A 19,197-nucleotide genomic window follows, 5' to 3' on the forward strand; every position below is an offset into this window, starting at 1 on the left:
TTGCTATGAAGTACTGTATGTGACCTTACCTGTGCACATGAGCATTCTATTCATCAGACTTCTTTTGTGAAGAGTCTTAATAATGTGTGCCTTGCATGAAGAAAGATAAGCAATTCATTCATCTCTTAACTCTTCTCTTAAAAGCCATTCTTTGACTGCTAGATAAGTTTGCGTTTCTGCTGCAAAAATGACATCGTAAAATAACATGTTAATCTCTCCCATATATCACTCAGAAATGTCCTGGAAGAGATCTACTTTCCATTTTTCTTAAAATTTTTCTGGGTATGAAAACAGGAGGACATAATACAATTAGCTCTGAGACGCTATGAATATATTTCTAAATGGATATTAGTCTTAAATATGGAGTTCTCAAAAATTATCTTGCGAGTGTTCTCATATACGTATAGAGGCAGAATCTGTGTAATGAGTTCAGATAATGTTGCCAAACTGACTTCATGCTTTCCATGCCAACTAAATGCAATATTTGGTGCTAGAATATCAGATTCCATATTGTTAAGTGTATATACAGAACTGCTGTATGCTGTAAACATGAATAGCATGGTTGTGTTGAATCACATACTGTTTCCAAATATTCTAACCTTTCACAGACATTTATAGCATGAAAATGTGCCTTTCAGGTATATGTTCTATTTGCTCTCTCTGCAATAATTTCTTCTATTGTCTTTCACTAACCCTGTTTATGTATGCAAAGCATAGGTTTTCAATTCACAGATGCATGTTGGTTTTAAATCTTTTATCACATCGTGTGCTGTTGAATGACTGACATAGATCACTTGCGCATTTGAGCTGCTAACATTCACATCATTCCTCCAGGCCTGGTAAGTACATGTTTTTATGCTTATCATGCATTCAAAGTCCAAAGAAGATTTGAAATATACAGTCCAAAAATACTGATAGCTTTTCTTTTATATTCCCTTTTAGGTGAATAAAGTCATTGCTGGTGTCATTGACCAAACAACTGGAGAAGTTCTTTCAGTCTTTCAGTCTATTTTAAGAGGTTTTCTTGACTATGACACTGGAATTAGATTGCTTGAGAATCAGCTGATTCTTTCTGGAATAATTTCTCCAGAATTAGGAGTGTGTTATGATTTGGAAGAAGCTGAAGCTCATGCCTTAATTGATGAGCAGATTCTGTTGCACCTGCAAGAATTAAGTAATGCAAAGAAGCTTATGTCAGAATCATCATTAGCAAATATTCCAGTTGTTTCAGCTTTAGAACAAGGTCTAATTTCAGAACCTCTGGCTGTTAAAATTCTTGAGAATCAGCTTTCAAGTGGGTATTTGATTTTGCCATCTACTGGAGAAAAGCTGTCTTTGCAGAATGCTTTCCAGAAAAACCTCGTTTCTCCAACCTTATATGCAAAACTCCTGGAAAGAAAAGACACATGTAAAGATCTCATAGACCCCAACTGTGCCGAGAAAATTTCCCTTGAACAGATGGTTCATAGAAGCATAATACATGAAGCAACAGGGTTAAGACTCTTACCTGTGAAACCACAAGAAAAAGGGAGAATTGTGTTAAAATGTGGAAGGAGGGTAACTGTTCTGAGGGCAGCCCATGAAGGGCTCATTGACAGGGAAATGATGTTCAGGCTGCTGGGTGCTCAGTTAATGTCTGGAGGAATCATTGATCCTGACTCAGGGAAGCGAATGACTGTGGAAGAGGCCATGAGACAAGGAGTGATAGATCAGGACACTGCCTGTGGGATCCTCACACATCAGGTTAAGACTGGTGGAATCCTTTGTCAAAATTCAGGACAACGCCTGACTGTTGATGAAGCTGTACAATGCAACTTAATATCATCTACCAGTGCTCTGCTGGTATTAGAAGCACAGAGAGGCTTTGTGGGACTAATTTGGCCTCACACAGGTGAAATATTCCCTGTATCAACTTCTTTGCACCAAGATATGATTACAAATGAGCTGGCATTCAAAATACTGAATGATAGAAAGAAAATAGCTGCACTTTACATTCCAGAAACTTGTGAAATAATCAGTCTTGACAAGGCTGCAGAATCAGGGATAATAGACAGTAATACTGTATCTGTTTTGACCAATGTGACTTTACCAGATAAAATGCCCAGTGTAGAAGAATTAAAGTCTCCTTGTAAAAATGCTGCAAAATGGTTATCGACTTACGAATTTCTGCCGTCTGTATGTCATGACTATGAGGAGGAATGTGAAGATTCGGGCACAGAAGACCCTGTATGTCATAATCTAGATCAAGCTAAGAAACTATTCATGTCTTACCTGATGGTAAATAGTTATATGGATGCCAACACTGGAGGGAGACTTTTGTTATATGATGGACAACTGCAAGAAGTCATCAATACGTTGCTGGAAGGTGATAGGACTGAGTACAATGCTGGTGTGTCAGAAATGGAACTTAGTAACAAATATGGAAGCTCAAAAAGAATTAACCTAAAATCAGCAGACAGTGTTCAGGGTGATCTTTCAGGTGCTGAGAATTTTTGTAATAACAGGAAAGTAAATCAATGTGATGATTTAGGGAATTATGTATCTTCACAAGAAGATCTCCATGTGTGTAGGCCAGATGTTTGCAATACTCTTGGTACTGAGCAATCAGAATATACACAGGAGATTTTGTTAACTATCCCTGCAGAACTCAGAAATGTAGTAAGTAGCACTCAAAATGCCATGAAGAGAAATGAACTCAGAGGTTTTTTGGAAGTTTCTGAGTGGACAGAACTCAAGCATAACAATCAGCAGACAAATTTAGGAAACACTGAAGGATACCTTCCAAATTACTCAAATACATGTCTTATTTCAGAAACAGAAAATGAAGAGATTTGTGTGGGAGACAGTCTGGATAATGAAAACAGGAATGATGATATGTTACAGAATTCCCTGAGTGTGAATGATTTGTCAGATAATGAAACATGGAGGGAGCTGGAAAGGTGCACAGAATATGGTCCTCACATATTTCAAGTTGACAGTAGCAGAATAGTACAGGATAGCAGCAAGAAAGATAACTTTCAGAGAGGTCTTGGTTCATCCACCAGTGCAGACACTGAATGTAGACTTCCAGAAGAACTGGTTAGTCAGTGCGGCGTCACACTGAAGTTTGAAGACAATGGATATGGTGAGCAACCTCTACAGGAATGTGGGGGTCCATCCCTAGAGGGCTGTCCCTGCATACATGGAAGGCCATCCCTGGAGGATTGTACTGATTTTCGGAATAAACTGTGTCTAGAAGACAGCATAGACATGCACCATAGGCCTTCATTGGGTGGTGACACTGTCATGTACAATGGACCACCTCTGGGGGACAGCAACAGCACAGCACAAAGACTGAGAGTGGAAGAAAGTGATCTTATATTCCACAAGTTAGTGCCATGTGACAGTAGTTCTGACTCATCAATAGATGGGGGCGATGGCATCCCACAGCTTGAGAGTAACTGCTTGCAGCATGAATTTGGTGAGGTGGCCTCTGAAGAGGACAGCTCTCAGTTGGATGATGGTGATGATGATGATGCCTATGAAACACCTCAGGGTGATGATGATGACAGCGACGTCTATGATACTCCACAAATTGATGATGATGATGATGATTCCTCTGACACTTCCCGAGGTGATGAAGGGTTTGATACCTTGCAGTTGGGGGATGATGATAAACCGGAGCCAGAACTGGCTGGAAGATCAGTTCCATTAGGTTTCCTGGAGGAGAGAGGTGGACGAATAACCCTAAGAAAAGAGACCAGCTCTTTTCAAGAACTTGCAGCTAATGCTGGAGAGAATGTTCATGCAAATGTGAAAGGGCAACCTGAGACCATAACTATAGCTTCTGCAAATGCCAAAACTATGGAAAAAATCCCTGAGGAAAGGGAAAGAATGGGGAGTTTTGGAGAGACGGAGCAAGAGTTACCAGTTACTGTTGAGAGTGAAGGAAGAAAGGAAGGAGCCATGAGCTATTTACGGATTATGTGTGAAGGAGATGTACAAGACAGGAAAGAGGAAGTTGAAATGAAAGCAGGAGGTAACCTGTGTGGGGAGGAATCTGAAGGTACACAGGAGGAAGATTATGAGGAGGATTATGATAGCTATGATGACTCTGACACTGATTCTGACAGTGAAAAGGAAATGGATATTTTTTATTCACATCATCAATGTATAAGTAAAGGTGACCAGCTGTTAATTTCTGTAGAAGATGTAGAAAGGAGCAATGAAAATAATCAGAATATTGATGACTGCTGCTATTCTTTAGACCACAAGACAGGATATACTTTGCATTTCCAGTCTAACCATGAAAATGGAAAACTGTCCTCAGTAAAATGTGAATCAATGTCAAATGTTTCTGAAGAAAGATGTGTTGGTCTTTCATGTACAAGTGAAGAAGATAGACAGGAGGAAACAGAAGATGACGATGGGACTTTTGTAAAAAGTAAACACGTGTCACAAGATACTACTGAGCCTGTTCAGTCTGAAAACACCTTTGACACTAAATGGATATCCACTAAGAGTGAAGAGAATAATGAAACACAGTTTAGGGTTCCAGGTTCTCAGCTTCTTGATGATACTGTGAAATCTGACATCAGTGTGACAGCCTACCTACAGCAAGCTACTGATGATGATGAAAGTACTTGGACAAATTTACTTCTCTCAGAATGCTTTACTGATAGTGTGAATAAAGACAGTAATACCATGCCAATGTTAGATTCAAATCATGGGGAAAGAAAGAGAGAGGCACTATTTGCAGAGGAAAAAGTATTAAATTATCTGGAACAACTAAAGGAAAGTTCATCCCAAATGGATAGTAAAATCCCTACAGATATTCCTTATGTGAGTGATAATAGTTCACTTAGTGACCCAGTACATCCAGTCACCAGTTGGAAGCATGGTCAAATAGAAAGAGGTTTTGAAATTCTAACAGAAAATAAAAATAGAGTAAATATTATGGAGGAATGTGATGTCATGGGGTTAAGTAATAGTCCCATTCAGATGGAAAGCCTTGGGGCAATATTTGATGCAACAGTAATTAAAGCTGATAGAGAAACTCCTGTTGCAAGTAAAGGAAAAGTAAATGTTGATCAAGCTTTTCTTGACATTCAAGGTGCAAGATCAGATGAATTTAAGAGAGATGTTAACATTTCTGCTTCTTTAAAACAACATACAATATGCATAAAAGAAGATGGCCATTCAGAACTTGATAAAACTGAATTCTGTTTTGAGGACATGGAAAGAGGGGAAGAGGGTATACAGAATGAAAAGGATTTTCTGCTAAATATGGAAGAAATGCATTCAAATGAATTTAACACTTACTCTTTTCCCCCACCTGATACAGAGAAACCAAAGGAGATTAGCATAACTAAAGAAACAGGGAGACTTAACTGTCAAAATACTGACAATGTTCTTAAAGACATTTCAGAAAGCAAAAGTGGCAATGATAGTGAAATCTCCCCCATAAAACCAGATGCTTTAGGAAGTACTGAGGATGCCAGAGAATTAGGGGATGGAAGTGACATGCTGCCTACTGGGAGACATACCCATACCACTGATGTTTCTTCTGCAATTCTGAGTAGCATAGGGGATAACTTGAATTATGATGCCCAGAACGAGCATGAGATGCTGAAAAACACAAAGGGAGAAAATGTCATGGTCAGTGAGACTTCCTCCTTTGGAAATGGTTTCAAAAAACAAATGTCCATGGAGTCATTGCAAAAAGAAATGGGGCCCTGCAAAGATTTTCAAGTAAAGGAAGGTATTTCACAATCAGCAGATGTGTCTGGCACACTAATGGAAGACTTACAGAATATATTGCAAAGGAAATTGAATATGGGACATGTTTACTGCAAGCAGGAAGGTGAACCCCTAAGTTACTCTGATACCAGAACTTTAATGCAAAATTTACTTAAAATGGTTAGAAGCACCCAGCTTGCAAGTGAAATGTCTAGTGGGTCAAATCTGAAACAAATAAGCAATGCTGTTAGAACTGCATTAATGGTTAACACGCTGTGTACAGAGCCCAAAGACAGTGATGCTCCTTCACTGCTTTGGCCTGATCACAGAAGTCCTGATCTTCTTCATGATATTCTGAAGCAGGAATCCTGCAAGCAAAAGACAGCTGATCCAGATGAAAGGAAGAGTGAAACAGACATGAGAGCTCCTGTTCCCAAGCTTGCTACCACTGAATTTATGGAAATTTTTCAAATCTCGCCTGGAGATGAAAGTACAAGCAAGTTAGAGGAGCTGATAAATGGTTTGCTTATGAGCTCACAGGTTGCTGGTACCACTACAGAACATGAGGGTAAAGACAAAGGAGATGGGCTTTATTCTCTTTCCTCAACAGAACTATCAGAACTTGGATCAGAAATTGATGAAGGAAAAACACTGGCAGATAACACAACCACTACTTGGAAAAGTGATCAGGAGCATGGGGAGACAGACAGTCCGTCCAAAGGCTTTACTGAGCCTGTTTTCAAAACAAAAGAAGCAGTTGTGGGAGACACCTCCACTAGCATGGTAAGTAACAACAGTGGTATGTGCTCAGTGTCCTGTGTTAAAGGAATTGCATGGATCTTTCCAAGTGCTGGAGAGAATAATTGAACTGGAAAAATGGTTGAAAACTCAGATTATAAATTTAAATCATAATAAACCCAAGGACTTTTATTGCTTATTTTCAAGTCAGTTTGGAAAATCTTTTTTTAATTTTTAAAACTTATTTTCAGTTCAATGGAGTACAGCATTGTTTAAAGTTAACAGAGAAAATGCGAGAAGATTTGGCAGTGCTTCGAGATATGAGAAACCACCTAGATAAACAGCAGCCTATTAGTAACAGCCTGGAAATACTAAAAGCTGAACTGGAACAGCTAGAGGTAAGTGAACTGTTCTTTATGCTTGTACTTCAGTGGTGGGTGGTAGGAATAGCCCTTAGATTTTAAAAGAGAGATGTAAAATATATTTAAAGCAATTCAGATTTAAATGTCTTTCTTAGTAACTTAATGCATTTTTTATATATTCTCTTTGTAGTCATTTGAATCAGGACTGGCTACCTTTGCAATTATCCTAAAAAAGGACATGAACTTGGCAGAAGAATTCTTAAAGTCTTGTAACAGGGATATTCCAGAAGAGAAACTTAAAGAGCTAAAGATAAGCTGTGACTCTTTGCAGGAAGCATTTTTGGTGGTCTGTGATAGATCTTCAAAACGAGCAAAACAAATAATCAGCGCTGTTGACTTGGAAATGGTATGTTTTTATCGGCGTATGGTTTTACCTTGATTTTCTTCAAGGTAATTGGGCTAAAATAAAGGAATTTTCTTTTTCTTTATTTTATCTTAGTATAAAGATACATGTATCATTCAATTTGATATGGTAGAAAATGTGACTAGACTCCAGGAGCATAAATAAATATACAAATTCCCTTTCTAGTCTAAGCTTGCAGGATTACACCAGCAACTTTTAAACCAACTGCACGGATTTTCAGACTGGATCACAGAGAACAATAAAATCATGCATGACTTCACAAAGAATACTAATGATATAGAAGAGGTGAAGAAAAGTTTACAGCTGTTTAAAGTAAGTGCTCTTTATGGCAGGTGTTGATGCTTTTGGCAAATGTTGCTCCTTATTATTAATTATTAGCTATGTTTGTTATTCCTTCTCAATAACCTCTACTGCTTAAAGAGATGACTAGAAGTAATTACTTAAGAAGACAACTACTTGATAATCCAGTAATAAAATCTTGTTGCTTTCCTTTTTCACTTGCCAAAAAAGTTGATAAAGTTAGGATTACTGAGAAAGCTATTGGTTCTACTTATATTGTTGCAATAAAACAGAGCCTTTTAGAAATATAATTGATAATAGAAATATTTCTGTGATTAAAATTGGGTCTTTATGCACAGGGTCCAGAATCTTGACTGAAGTTTAATTGCCTTCCAAATCAATTATATGTGAGAACACAAGATGGGAAAAGATGAAAAGCCTCTTCGTTACACACCCCATAAAATGAGTAATGGAAAACAAAGCAGAGCAAATTTTTCATAACGTTCATATGCTTCCATATGTATGAATAATAAAAATAATTTTAGTTGTTTTAATGTGCTTAAGTAGAGTTCCAGAGACATGGTATGGTCATAGGAGCTCCACAGGATGTAGCTATTGGCAGAATTTGCCACATTGCTAGAAATGGTGACATTCTTGCTGTAGAGTTAAGAATAGGAATGATTTCAAGTAAATATTTTAACATTTGTATATCTTCAGACCTAGAACCTAGAAATGTTACACCTAACCTGCCATAAATCCTTTAGAGTTGAAGTTTTCAGACAGTCAGTTTTCAGACATCCATGAGAGAGCAAAGAAATAGACGTGTGGTTTTTATTACTTGGATACAAGCTGTCCTGAGGCAAACCATGCACAAGTTCTAATGTCATACCTGAATGTGTCAGAATGATTCTGAGGTTTGATTTTCCATGGCTGAACTGTCTACCAAAAGCATTTTGGAATAGGGGCTAAGAAGAGATGGTAGGGATACTTGTGGTTTATTGGTACTCAGTTTTTCTTTGTTGCTAGTAATTCCCTTCACTTCATTTACAGAACAGTGCTGCAGAGCTCAGCTGTAAGAAAATGCAACTGGAGTCCACTGCATTTGATGTTCAGTTCTTCATTTCTGAACATGCTGAAGATCTTTCTCCTAATCAGAGCAAACAGCTGCTGAGGCTCTTAAATACCACCCAGAAATCTTTTCAGGAAGCACAGGAAGCAATAACTTCTCAAGTGGAAAGTTTAGAGACTCAGTTACAGGCAGTGCAAGAGCTGGGTGATCAGAAGGTTTGCCTTTCTGTGTAAATGTGTGCTGAATATTTCTGTCTATGGATGAGGAATTTTAATACCAGCATGCAATATTGAGCATATTTCTATCTTTTCCCTTTTTACTACAGATACATTCATAGTTCTACAAAGATGATATTGATCAAGTTTGGTGAATTTTTTGTCTTTCCTTGGTGGGAAACTGAGGAAACTCACAGAAACAGCATATGAAATTATGAACAGACACAGGTCTGCTCTTTCTAGCAATGAGTGAAATTGACTTGAGGTTTCTCACAAGTGTTGTTTCTTCAGCAGCTATATCAGTAATTGATCTGAGCTATATTGATCACTGAATTTGCTATACCATTGCATAACACTTTGGTCTTGCTGAAGATTTTATTTTCCTTTAATTTTCCAGCTCGTCTGCTTATGTGACCTTTTTTCTAGATTTTTGTAGTCCAAGAACCATATTTGTTAAAATCCGTGTACCATGGATTGTTTTGACTGAGATGGGTTAGAGGGACAAACATATGAGTAAATGAGCCAAGATACTTGCAGTTCTAGGTGTGGGCACTGGGAAAACTGTGCGTCAGGTTGGGCCATCTACTATTTCAGCCGGCACAGCTGCAGCTGGCAGGCGTAAGCAGCCTTTGTAGAGTCAAAAGAGGCTGATAAGAGCTGCACCATAACAGCACCTCTTCTTCTTTCAAAGCAGCACTGTTAAGACTCAGGGTCGCCACCTCAGCCCCTGGTTTACGTGTAAATAAAAATTAAAAGTCCTTTAACGTTCTGAAGCCTTTGTATTATTTTGCCATTCTAAGAACATTTCTTTCTACTATATTTTGTAAAAGAAGCATAAAATTGAGTATAGGAAAGGCACAGATAAGTTTTGTAGGACTTTGTAACAATAATGAGCTTGCATGTTTTGTTCTTTTCTACTGCTTAAAAAGTCCGCAGTTTCTATTCAGGTAACATATTATGCGTACCAAAAAGAGCTAACTCACATTCACAACTAACCTCTGTTTTGATGTCCTTTTTTTCAGAATTAATAGTGTTTATCACAGGTTTCAAGCGGTTAAGAGACGGATTTTCACTCCTGTTGTTTGGAGATTTCATCCTTCACATATGTGCATGGCCAGACTTCTATTGGGCAATTCCATCAAACATGGTCTCTTTTACTTACAACATATTTGAGGTTTATCCATAACTTCTGTGTGTTCATCTTGCTCTTTGTACCACTGCTATCATGTTTACAGCATACTTTTAAAATTATTGCTTTGCAGTATTGATGTTCAAAGATTTCTAATACCTATTAGAGTGTTGGTTCCTGAAGTGAGGACTTTTTGTCTTATTGTTCAATTGTACTTGGCTCTAATATAGGATGTGGCTGAGCGGCAGCAGGAATGCAAAGAGAAACTGCAGGAAATCTGTGATTTGCTTACACAGACTGAAAATCGACTCATTGGACAGCGAGAGTCTCTTGTTATTGGAGACAGTAAGGCTGAGCTGGAACAATACCAGACCAAACAGGAGGTATGCACAATTCTAGTCAGAGGAGTTAAAGAAGACTGAGTGCAGAGGAGAGTGACTAGACTCTTTTGTTGAGTAACAAAGGCTTGTCATGTGAGAGGAGAGTAAAATAGATTTGTTTGACCTACCAAAAGTAAAGGCTTAGTGGCATGCATTTAAACTGCTGCCTGTGAATACACTCCAGTATGTGCCAGTGGGAGAAGAGAAACTTCCAAATGAGGAGACACTAGAATAGGGAGTATGTTCTACACATTTCAAGAAGCACTCTTGAAGCAGGCATGAATTTTGTTAATATATTAGCTTGAGATTGTTCCTGTTGAATGTGATAAAATGCATGTTTATTATGCTAAAATAATGTAGCCAGCTTTTTAGCTGGTATCAGGAAGTGTTTATTCCTGTTCACAGTACTTTGCAAAATTTAGCTGCAGGGTTTTTTCTTGCCGGAGGCTTTCTACTGTCTCACTCTTGTTTTGTTTTGAATTCTGTTTCTTATTAGTGTTTCTTGCAATCTCTTTGGTGTCCTCATGTAGCAAACCCCTTTCTGTTTGTTTGCTTTCCTTGGTCTTAGCTGTATCCAGTCATCTATAAACTTTTAGTCTGTCCTGACTGACAGCAAGTTTATGATAGTTAAAGGACTGAGGGACTTGGTACTCTTCTTCCTCTTTCTCCTAGTACAAGTTTACTATACTGTAGAGCTCCAAGTCAGGTTTAGTAATCTGTAAAAGGAGAAATTTCCTTATTCGTCTTGTCTTGCTTAACTTACCTTTGAAGTAATACATCGAGTTCATCAAAGTTGTTTTTAAGAGTCAGTCAGTCATACAGACACCCCTGGGGTAGCTTTTAATATCCCTTACCTGTCTTAAGGATTTATGGTCTAAATGGGGTATTCATGGGGAGTGAAGAACTGATACAGCATATGCCTCATTTTTTTTTTCATCAGCTGTTTGTGACTGCCTAGCAGACTAGTTGTTATTTTCTGACTGATTTCTTGGAATTGCCATTGAAAAGTGTGTCTTAGGAGGGAATGGGGGTTAAAAATGCTCTTTTATAGATCAAGTCAGAGCTTTCATCCTCAGTGTGCTGTTTGAAAGGGAGCACAGAGGGGTCAGATACGGGGTCCTTTTCTTGATACAGAGTCCCCAGGAAAATCTTTCTAATGTACTTCCTGAAGTGTTAAAATGAGCTGCAGTTTTAGCTGCTATATTCTATAATTGCTGCAAAATCTTTGGTCTAGAATGAGAATCAAATGTTCTGTCTTGCAGCTCCAATATTGTTACACTGCATAAAAAGGTGAAAAATGGCATTTTTTCAGTAATTGGGTGAATGTATTCAGCAGTGTAATTGTTGAATTAAAGCTCCTCTCAGATAATTGGGAGGCAGAGTAGGAAAATTGCTTTGGGTAAATTAAAACTAAATATCTGTCCTTTATGAAATTCAATGGATGTAAACATTCATGAGAGACTGAAATATTATGATTGATTACAACTGAAGAAAAAAAATACTTGCATGCCATTTCTGGCCTGAAGAAACCCAAAAAATATAGGAAAACTTTCACCTGGGAAAGATGATTACAATTTTCTGATTTCTATTCAATTGCCTTATTTTCAGCAGCTTTATCTCAGGGTAGAAATGGACCAGAATTTGTCAGGAGACTCACTTTACTAACTGTAGTACAGCAGATTTACTTAACTCTTGATTTCTAAAAAATAAGATGTATGTTCTTCTGTGTACGTGGAAATGCAATATTTGAACTGTTAAAGGGAAAAAAGTGGCCTCAGTCTGAATAGGACTGTAAGCAAACAGATTTGCAATTAAAAAAAAAAAAGACAGATTGAGCTGCAACAACGTTGTCAGATGTTGATGTCTTTGATTTTAATTGTTGTCTACCACGTAGTAATGTATCATATGCAGCTGGAAAGGACCAGGGTGGTGCTTATCTCTAGAAGAGAGATACTTCCAATAAAGTTAATTGGACAGATCTCATGAATAATTTACTTGCTCCTATTTTCTTTCTTTTTTCTCAAAAGGAGATACAAAAAGACATGAGAACAAGTGCCCAGACACTGGCAGAGATTGTGAAAAATACTGAAACCTTCTTGAAAGAGAATGGAGAAAAGTTGTCACAAGAAGACAAGACTGTTCTGGAACAGAAACTGAATGAAGCTAAGACAAAGTGTTTGCTCCTTAGCCAGAAGGCAGAAGAGTCCAAAAAAGAACTGGATAAAGCTATGACAACAGCAATTAAGCAGGAAACAGAAAAGGTTTTTAGGCAACCATTCCATACCTTTATTCAAACCTTTTTCATGTCGTATGGTATTAGTCGTGCACCTTACTGTTGTGTGGTGGGTTGACCTTGTCTGGGTGCCAGAAAGCCATTCTATCACTCCCTTCCTCAGCTGGACAGGGGAGAGAAAATTTAATGAAAGCTTGTAAGTTAAGGTAAGGGCAGGGAGCCGTCACTCGCAGTTGCTGTCACAGGCTAAACAGGCTTGACTTGGGGGAGTTAATTTATTACCAATCAAATCAGAATAAGATGATGAGAAATAAAAACTAAATCCACCTCTCCTTTGTTCCTGAACTCAGCTCTGGAGTTCTCTCCCTCATTCCCACTGGTGCAGGAGGATGGGGAATGTGGTTGCAGTCAGTTCATCACACACAGTCTCTGCCTCTCCTTCCTCCTCAAGGGAAGGACTCCTCACACTTTTCCCTCACACAGGAGACAGTCCTCCATGAACTCCTCCAATGTGAGTCCTTCCCATGGGCTCCAGCGTGATCCCTTCTAATACTGTCCCTGCCCGGCTCTGTGGGGTCCCATGTGCACCCCCAGAAGCACGGGTGGGTTCAGTATTATAGTCGGTAGCAAGGAGCCGAGAAGGGCATTTGCGTGCGCTCCAGCAGGAGCATTTATTGCTGCTACACTGTCGAAGGTTGCAAAGGCAAATACGAACATGATCCCGAAGCTCACAGTTTTGTCTGGGGGCGGGGAAAAGGCGGGACTAGGGAATGGGGACCAATGGGGAAGCTCTGGGGGCGTGACGAGGGGGGTAGAGGCTGACAGCCAACTGGGGAATCCAAACTGGGATAGATTAACATAACAGAACAATGCATCCCGGGAGAAGCCACCCCAACACAAAGTGGCTCCTGCACTTGTCTTACTGAGAACTCTGTGTCCCTTGCAATGTATGTTCATTGGCCACCACAATTCCTCCTTTCTGTGTCAAACAAAAAGGCTTCCCCCAGGGATCCCAAAACCCAACGTTCCAAACAACCAAACATACACAAAACAATGACCATGATCACAAGCACCCACAACCCAATATCCCAGTAAGTCCTAAAATCTTTCAGAGGATTTTCTCTCTGGATGCTGGAATGGATGCTCTCACGGGTGGTGGTGAGGTTGAAGCAGCACAGTTCTCCTTGGGCTGTGGCACAATTCAAGCATTCACTGCTGGTGGTACCAGGAGCATCCAGAGGGCAGCAGGGTGATAGGTGTTGGGTGCTGGGCATCATGATGGTGAATGCAGGCACAGGCTCTGGCAGTTGCTTCTGTTGGGGTTTCAAACAAAGTTAAATTTGTTTTTAAAACCAAATTTTTCAAATTGGGGGGGCGGGCACTTTCCCTTTCCCCCTCTTTTACTTAAAAGTCTGGGGAAAGGGGAATGGTATGTCAGTAACAGGGTATGGGAACCTGTGGCTAGGGAATGGATAACAAGTAGTAAGTAAAGAGAGGAGTGCAACTTAACAGAAAACATCTCAATAGGAGTATTGGGGAGTGTGGTTGTGGGAAAGGCGAAGCAGAGGGGGGTGGTGGTAGGGAATATTAACTGTTGGGAAAGCAACACCCTTCCACAGAGTGCAGTCCTTCAGGCACACTGTTCCAGTATGTGGAATGACCCTATGGGCACAAGTTGTGCCATGAACCTGAGTGTGGGGTTCCCACAGGGTCACAGCCTCCTCACATGCTCTGGAGTGGGGTCCTGCTGGGGCTACAGGTGGATCTCTGCATTCCCGTGGTCCTCCTTGGGCTGCAGGGCACAGCTGCCTCACCATGGGCTGCACCATGGGCTGCAGGGGAATCTCAGCTCTGGCACCTGGATCACCTCCTGCCCCTCCTTCTGCACTGACCTTGGTGTCTGCTGAGCTGTTCCTCTCATATATTCTCACCCCCCTCTTCAGGCTGCTGTTTTGCATGCATTTTTTTTTTACCCTTTTTCTATGTGATCCCAGAGTTGCTATCACCATTGCTGATGAGCTTGGCCTTAGCAAGTGGTGGGTCCATGTTGGAGCCAGTTGGCATTGGGTCTGTCAGACATGAAGGAAGCTTCTGACAGCTTCTCAGAGTAGCCACCTCTGCAGCCCTTCTGATTCCAAAATGTGTCCAAGCAATCCCAGTACATATTGATAAATTGTGTAGAGGTTCATATCATATTTCGTTTGGGTAACTAATAAACTGTTGGTTTATTCTCTTATAAAATGAACAGCAACCTCTCTATTAATCAAAAATTTTCTTTGATGTTAATGTATTTTAAATGGTTTATTTGTATATATATTTGATATTTTGTGATCCTTAAAGAAGATTCCTAAATTGAAACTGTGAAATTTCTATGTAGGTTGCAGCCATAGAACAGCTGGAAGAAAGTAAAAATACAATAGAAAATCTTTTGGATTGGTTATCAAATGTGGATAAAGAAGCAGAGCATGGCCGGAAATTTAAGCAAGTAATAGAACAGAATGGAACACACTTTGAAGAAGGAGATGTGAAAGTTTTGGAAGAAGAGGAGGATGATGTCAATGGTAATCTGCTGGAAATGCAGCAAGACATTGAAACTCGGGTGGATGGACTAGTAAAAAGCACAGATGATAATCTGAACCAGCAGTATCAGAAAGTCAAGGTATTGTTACTGGGTTTATTCAACATTTAGGTGCTAAGTGTATCGCTCCTTATTCAACATTATAAACTCAATCTCATCCTTTCTGTCATAGGCTTTGGAACAGGCACTAGGAAGAAAGTAATACACAGTGGTAGGAATTTCAGTAGTTAGAATCTATTGCACGTTTGTCACTTTTTTGCTGGTACTATAGTTGTTTCATGCAAAATAAGAGAAAGGACACATTCTACAAGGTAAATGTAGAATCTTTGTGGTGAGTCTATTATTATTTTTTGTCGTGAGGAATTGATGCAGGCAAATACAATGCAAAACATAGCAATATGAATTCATACCCTTTGTGTGATTTCTTAAAAAATCTTTGCGATACCCAAATGATTGATCCTCCTTTAGACCCCTGTGAATACTGATTGCAAATTGCTGCAGATAATAGTTTACTGAAATGGTTTTCATTCCCTACAACTTTAACACATGGGCAAAGCAGTGTTTGAATGCTTCAGAAAGGTGAGTTACATAAAATTATGGCCCAGCATTTTAGAAATAGATTTTCCTGGTAAGATAATTGGAAGCATTTAAAGTAATAAGAGCTCAGTTTTATGGTGTTTGCTGACTTACAGCTGAGAAACCGAGAACCTTTAGGTGTGAGCTGATTGACACCTTAAAGAAAATTATTATGCTTGTAGCTGACAGTATTTTGGATTTCCTTTTTTATTAAAAAAACCCAAAAACCAAAAGCCCAAAAGCAACTTAAGAAAATAAGATTACTGGGTTTTGCGTACATGATATTTTTACTTTTACTTTTTTGACAGTCATTTCTGCACCTAGTGCCTACAGAATAATTGATCACTGTACTCATGGAAGAAAAACATACTGTTTATTTTACATAGCTAATTTTCATGGGAGTAGAAGACCTTCAAGAATGAAGAATTTTTTGAAAGAATGTATTTGAAATATGTTTTTCATTTGGAATACAGTACTAGTTCCTGGACTTAAATTTTTTCATGGGATTGAAAAATTTACATGCACAGATTGTGTCTTGATTTTTAATGTCAACTGGATCTGTTTTATGACTAACTTTATTTGTTAAGAATCATGGCTCTTGATTCTGAAAAATGAAATTTTAGAACCCAAGTAATAATTTTTGTTCACTGAGTGCAAGAAGAAAGTATCTGTACTATGTTTGATGCTTTCACTCCTTTAGGTCTGCTTATCTGTAATGGCAGCTACAATATAAGTAATGGGACATGGAGAGTTTTGATTTGGAAAGTTGCCTACCTTTGAATGTTTTATTTGTGAAATCCCATTTTGAGACAGAGCATTAGGAAAATTTTGGTTACACTAAGCACACTACCATAAATACTTAGTAATAAGCAAATTAATTTTGTTAGGAAAAAATTTAAAGAGATTGATAGTGTCTAGTTTTGCTCTACAGAGTTGTCTTTGAGAAGTACAGGGGAAAATGCTTGCGTGATATATACATCCAGGTACTGCTGAAGTTGCAATGATACTTGAACTTTTCCATATGGTTATGGCCTGTACATCTGACAAAAATTTACCACTGAATGTTTTGTAAAATTTTTTGACTGCACAGAAATATGATGACTAAGAGTCACACTTTCACTTAAATTACTGAGAAAATGTGGGGTTTTAAAATAAATAATAGGAAAATTAGAAAAGTCTTTTATCATTTTGATTGTTTTACATGTCCTTTTATAAGGAACCACATGAGAAGGTGCTGGTTCTAATTTATTCTTCTTTTATTTGTAGGCTCAACATGAGAAAATTATTTCACAGCAGCAGGCGATCATAGTAGCAACTCAGTCTGCTCAGGCACTGCTTGAGAAACAAGGGCACTACCTCACCCCTGAAGAAAAAGACAAGATGCAGAGGAACATGAAAGAGCTGAAGGCTCAGTATGAGACTGCTTTGGCCGAATCTGAACGAAAAATGAAATTGACCCATTCTCTAAGAGAAGAACTGGAGAAATTCGATGCAGACTATAGTGAATTTGAAACCTGGCTGCAGCAGGCAGAACAAGAACTTGACAATTTGGAGGCAGGGGCTTCTGATTTCAGTGGTATTATGGTTAAACTGAAAAGGCAGAAGAGTTTTTCAGAAGATGTTATATCTCACAAAGGTGATTTACGCTATATTACAATTTCTGGGCAAAGAGTTTTGGATGCTGCGAGGTCATGTAGCAAAAGAGATGGTGTGAAGGTTGACAAAGATGGTATCGATACCTCAGCTACATATGCTGAAGTGCAAAAGAAACTGGATAGAGCTTCAGATCGCTTCAAATCTCTCTATACTAAGGTAAGTTTTATTTATACTGAATAGGAATTACTATTGTAATTGATTTAGCAACTTGTGTAGACAGGAGCTCGCTGATGAAACAAACACTGTGGGAAAGTTGTAAATTCTTTGTTTCTTGAAGTTAGAGCAAGATAGTTTTCTAGAAGATCTACTTTAGTCAAGTGTCAGACTATTAAAGGTCTGAATGAATGATACTTTCTACTTTTTGTTATAAAGAAGAAATGAGACCAGAGTTCATTGTTCTTTCCAGCCTTAAACAGCCTCTGAGACTGTGGTAGCTCAGAATGTCTTGGGTTATGTTTTGGGGTGGAAAGAAATTGTAATACTTTCACATGTATAATGTTTCTTTATGTTACTTGCAATATTTCCCACAACTGCTTATTTACTTGTCTCCCTACTAATAAAATGAGTGTAAAAAGAGAGAGAGACTATGACAAAAATAACAGATGAAGTTTTAATTTTAATTTGTATCCTGAAATATTTTGTCCCAATGTGACCTTTGTTGTCAGCACTAGGCATGAAAGAACTTAGTGATTTGAGGACAGCAGTTCTTTTCCACTGCTCTGCCAAGTAAACATTTTATCCTTAACAATCTCAGATTAGTGTCTAACTAATGAGTAATTAGCAGTGCAAAATCCTCTATGTACCTCAGAGAGGGAAGATAATCTAGCTCTCTGTGCCAGGTTCATGTATGGAATCTGTCTGATAGAACTAGACAAACATCACCAGCTAGTCTCACATGCCAAATTTCCAGCTGTTTTCAAAAAACCAACAGTGTTGTTCAATATTGATAGTATCCCAGAACTGAAAACTTCTGAGATAATTATTAATTGAACCACTGAAGAGAGAGTTGCTGTCAGTAGCCTTTGAATGTGCTATTTCATAATTTTCTAAGGTCATAGGTTCAAACTCCTCAGTAGAGCTTTAATACCCACTGGTACAGTGTTGATCTGCAACAGTGGCCATCTTGTCTGGAAATTTTTATCTCTTTAACGTTTTCATGCTCAGAAATGTAAATTCTATAAAGCCATGTATTTGATTGCTTGATTAAAAGAGCAGTGTAAAACTTATATTCTTGGTTTGTCAAGGCAGCTCTTCTTTTACAGACGCACATTTTCCTTTTCCCACTTAACTGGTATGAACAGAGAAGCTAAACTGACAATTACATTGGCATGCTAGATTTCTTCCAGTTGGTTTATTTAATTAGTTTGAGTGTGAATGTAAAGATTTCATAACAAAATTTTCAGAGAGCTTATTTTTATGCACATAAAAATCCCATGCCAGCGGCTTGATTTGTCAATTTTCCAAATTCTATCCTTCCCATATATACATTTAGAAGAGTTATAATAGACATGCTTTTTAAAATATTTGACAATAAATATGCAGAACAAAGTAGATCTGTGCAGTCTTTAAGGAGAGAATTCTAAAACGTGAGATTGTCCAAAATTAGTGAGATCTTCTGAGTTGTAAATGAATTTGTAGTAACCTTTTTTGCCTTTTGTAAAAGCTTCTTGCTTTTAATAAATACTTAGATTGCTTTTACTTTTATATTTATGTATTTGCATATGTGTGAGACATGATTTCATAGGCTTATATGTTGAAGGAATCTTAAAATCAGTTCTTGGTTAACTTGTTATATAAGTAAGAATGTTCTATGTCTGCCCACCAGATGGAGACCAAGTAC

General features: G+C 38.4%; 1 protein-coding gene across 7 annotated transcripts in view; it reads left to right on the forward strand.

Moving 5' to 3' along the window:
* Nucleotides 1–19,197, forward strand: part of DST (dystonin) — a 291,637-nt gene that overhangs the window by 176,318 nt on the left and 96,122 nt on the right. For 6 of the 7 annotated variants that reach the window (XM_069011407.1, XM_069011403.1, XM_069011404.1 and 3 more), the window contains 4 exons: nucleotides 10,165–10,317; nucleotides 12,342–12,575; nucleotides 14,925–15,206; nucleotides 16,968–17,513. In XM_069011407.1, the coding sequence (XP_068867508.1) occupies nucleotides 10,165–10,317; nucleotides 12,342–12,575; nucleotides 14,925–15,206; nucleotides 16,968–17,513 (1,215 nt within the window). Of the gene's footprint in view, nucleotides 1–942; nucleotides 6,502–6,707; nucleotides 6,855–7,008; nucleotides 7,225–7,407; nucleotides 7,555–8,571; nucleotides 8,806–10,164; nucleotides 10,318–12,341; nucleotides 12,576–14,924; nucleotides 15,207–16,967; nucleotides 17,514–19,197 lie in introns of all 7 variants that reach the window. The other variant, XM_069011406.1, reaches the window with a different exon arrangement.

The sequence above is a fragment of the Aphelocoma coerulescens genome, chromosome 3, assembly GCF_041296385.1.
Source record: "Aphelocoma coerulescens isolate FSJ_1873_10779 chromosome 3, UR_Acoe_1.0, whole genome shotgun sequence".
In the NCBI taxonomy this organism is placed as follows: Eukaryota; Metazoa; Chordata; class Aves; order Passeriformes; family Corvidae; genus Aphelocoma; species Aphelocoma coerulescens.